Raw genomic sequence first — 1,655 nt, forward strand, 5'->3', positions numbered from 1 at the left:
CGAGCGGCATGGCTTTGAGGGTGAGGAAGAGTGATGGCAAGAAAAAAACCAATGGGAGGGAAGAAAAGAGAAAAAAGAGAGCGAGATTGCTGGTTTGCAATGTTCACTGGGAGACGTTTTCCTTCTCTCAGCGGTCGTATATAGACTGGGTTTCCTTTGCATCTCCTTGCGTTTCAGACTATTTCATGATGGCGTTTTTCTTAGGTGTGAATACTGTGTGAACGGTCAGGATTGGTTATCGGATTGGCGTTCGGGGAAAAATTACAAGGAACTTCACGCAGCACATCTTACTGCAAACTCTATCATTCAATTACATCTCATGAGGCATACATGCGAGCTTATTAGGCCCCAAAGTCCATTGCGAAAATCCACTATATTCCCATTACACAGCTAGCCAAGCAAAGCTACCCAATAAAAATAGCATATACATACGTAAATACGATAAAAGCAGAGTAAAGGTACACATACAGATCCCTCAACGAATGGCTCCTAAAAGAAGGCTGATCCTGTGCGAAAGCAGAGGTACAGCGACGGGGATTCTTGATAGCAAGCGGCAACCAGAAGCTGTAGACTGTAGACACATTCTCCCTGCAGCGTTTCTTCTTGTGTTCCTACTCTGGCAATTCCCAGCGCTATTATATATGGTTCAGCAGCTCTTTTCTATATCCTCGTTTCCGGTTTACCACCTGATGCCGCCGCAGGTCATGGCAAAGGTGGAGAATGTCCGGCAAGTGCGATCCAGTTTTGGATTTTATTTGATATGTGTAGCTATCATCAATCAATCGCTCAAATCACGATATGCATCGCCCAGCCCAGCCAAGCATGCAAGATATATGTCCAAATATTGGAAAGCAACAAAATGGGACAAGGAAATCAAACAAGCCACCCTCTCGCAAGTCTCTATCTCGATCCTCGCAACCGTTACTTTCTGAAGAGAAGATCCTGTTATTAGGTTGACATTACTATAAATAACGAAAGGCGCATTTCTTTAGTTCAACGATATTGCCCCTCTTCGACTCGATCGGACGTGTAGGAAAGCTTGTATGCCGCAGAATACCATGAAGAACTATGTTAAGAAGAAAGAACTCAGGATTAGTAACCTAACAGTGCCTCAAGTTAATGTGCCGCAAAACGGCCTCTCGAGAAACGGAGGCGAGGACATGTGGATACGTACTGCGTATACGATGGCGGCCGTGAATATCGACGCTGCAACAGCTGGTCCGTTTTCGGGGTCGTCGATGGAACCAGTGAGGGAATGGTGATTGCTCTGTAAAGAGGGTGTCAGCCAGCTGTTGTCTCCCGAGCTCTTAAAATATCTCTTCGTAATGATGGGTAAAAATTTTGAAGCAACTGTCTCCCCTCCTGCGCGTTTTGATAACATTTGGATTTCAAATGGTATGTCAGATGTTTTGACGTACTTTGAATAGAGAGCCGAGGACTGATAGGATGATCACGGCGAAGATAGAAATGACAAAGCTGTGGCGAAAAGACCCCTGTCAGTTGTGGGTATTCTAGGTAGATATGGACCTCCTAAAGAGTCTGTAGCTACTAAAGTTCCTCTTACCAGCTCCAGGCATTAAGCGCCGATACGACGGGCTTCATTTTTCTGTCGAGGTGATAGATAGATGTGAGGGCGGAGAGAAGGGTGGCTTGCG

General features: G+C 45.5%; 1 protein-coding gene across 1 annotated transcript; it reads right to left on the reverse strand.

Moving 5' to 3' along the window:
- Nucleotides 1–988: 988 nt before the first annotated feature.
- HCAG_09267 (predicted protein) lies at nucleotides 989–1,602 on the reverse strand (the record flags this gene model as incomplete). Its single annotated transcript, XM_001535754.1, has 4 exons — nucleotides 989–1,066; nucleotides 1,175–1,267; nucleotides 1,419–1,476; nucleotides 1,565–1,602. 4 exons carry the CDS (start codon nucleotides 1,600–1,602, stop codon nucleotides 989–991), a joined length of 267 nt encoding a protein of 88 aa, XP_001535804.1.
- Between the last annotated feature and the right edge of the window lie 53 nt (nucleotides 1,603–1,655).

This window comes from Histoplasma capsulatum, genomic scaffold (genome assembly GCF_000149585.1).
Source record: "Histoplasma capsulatum NAm1 scaffold_143 genomic scaffold, whole genome shotgun sequence".
NCBI classification, from domain to species: Eukaryota; Fungi; Ascomycota; class Eurotiomycetes; order Onygenales; family Ajellomycetaceae; genus Histoplasma; species Histoplasma mississippiense.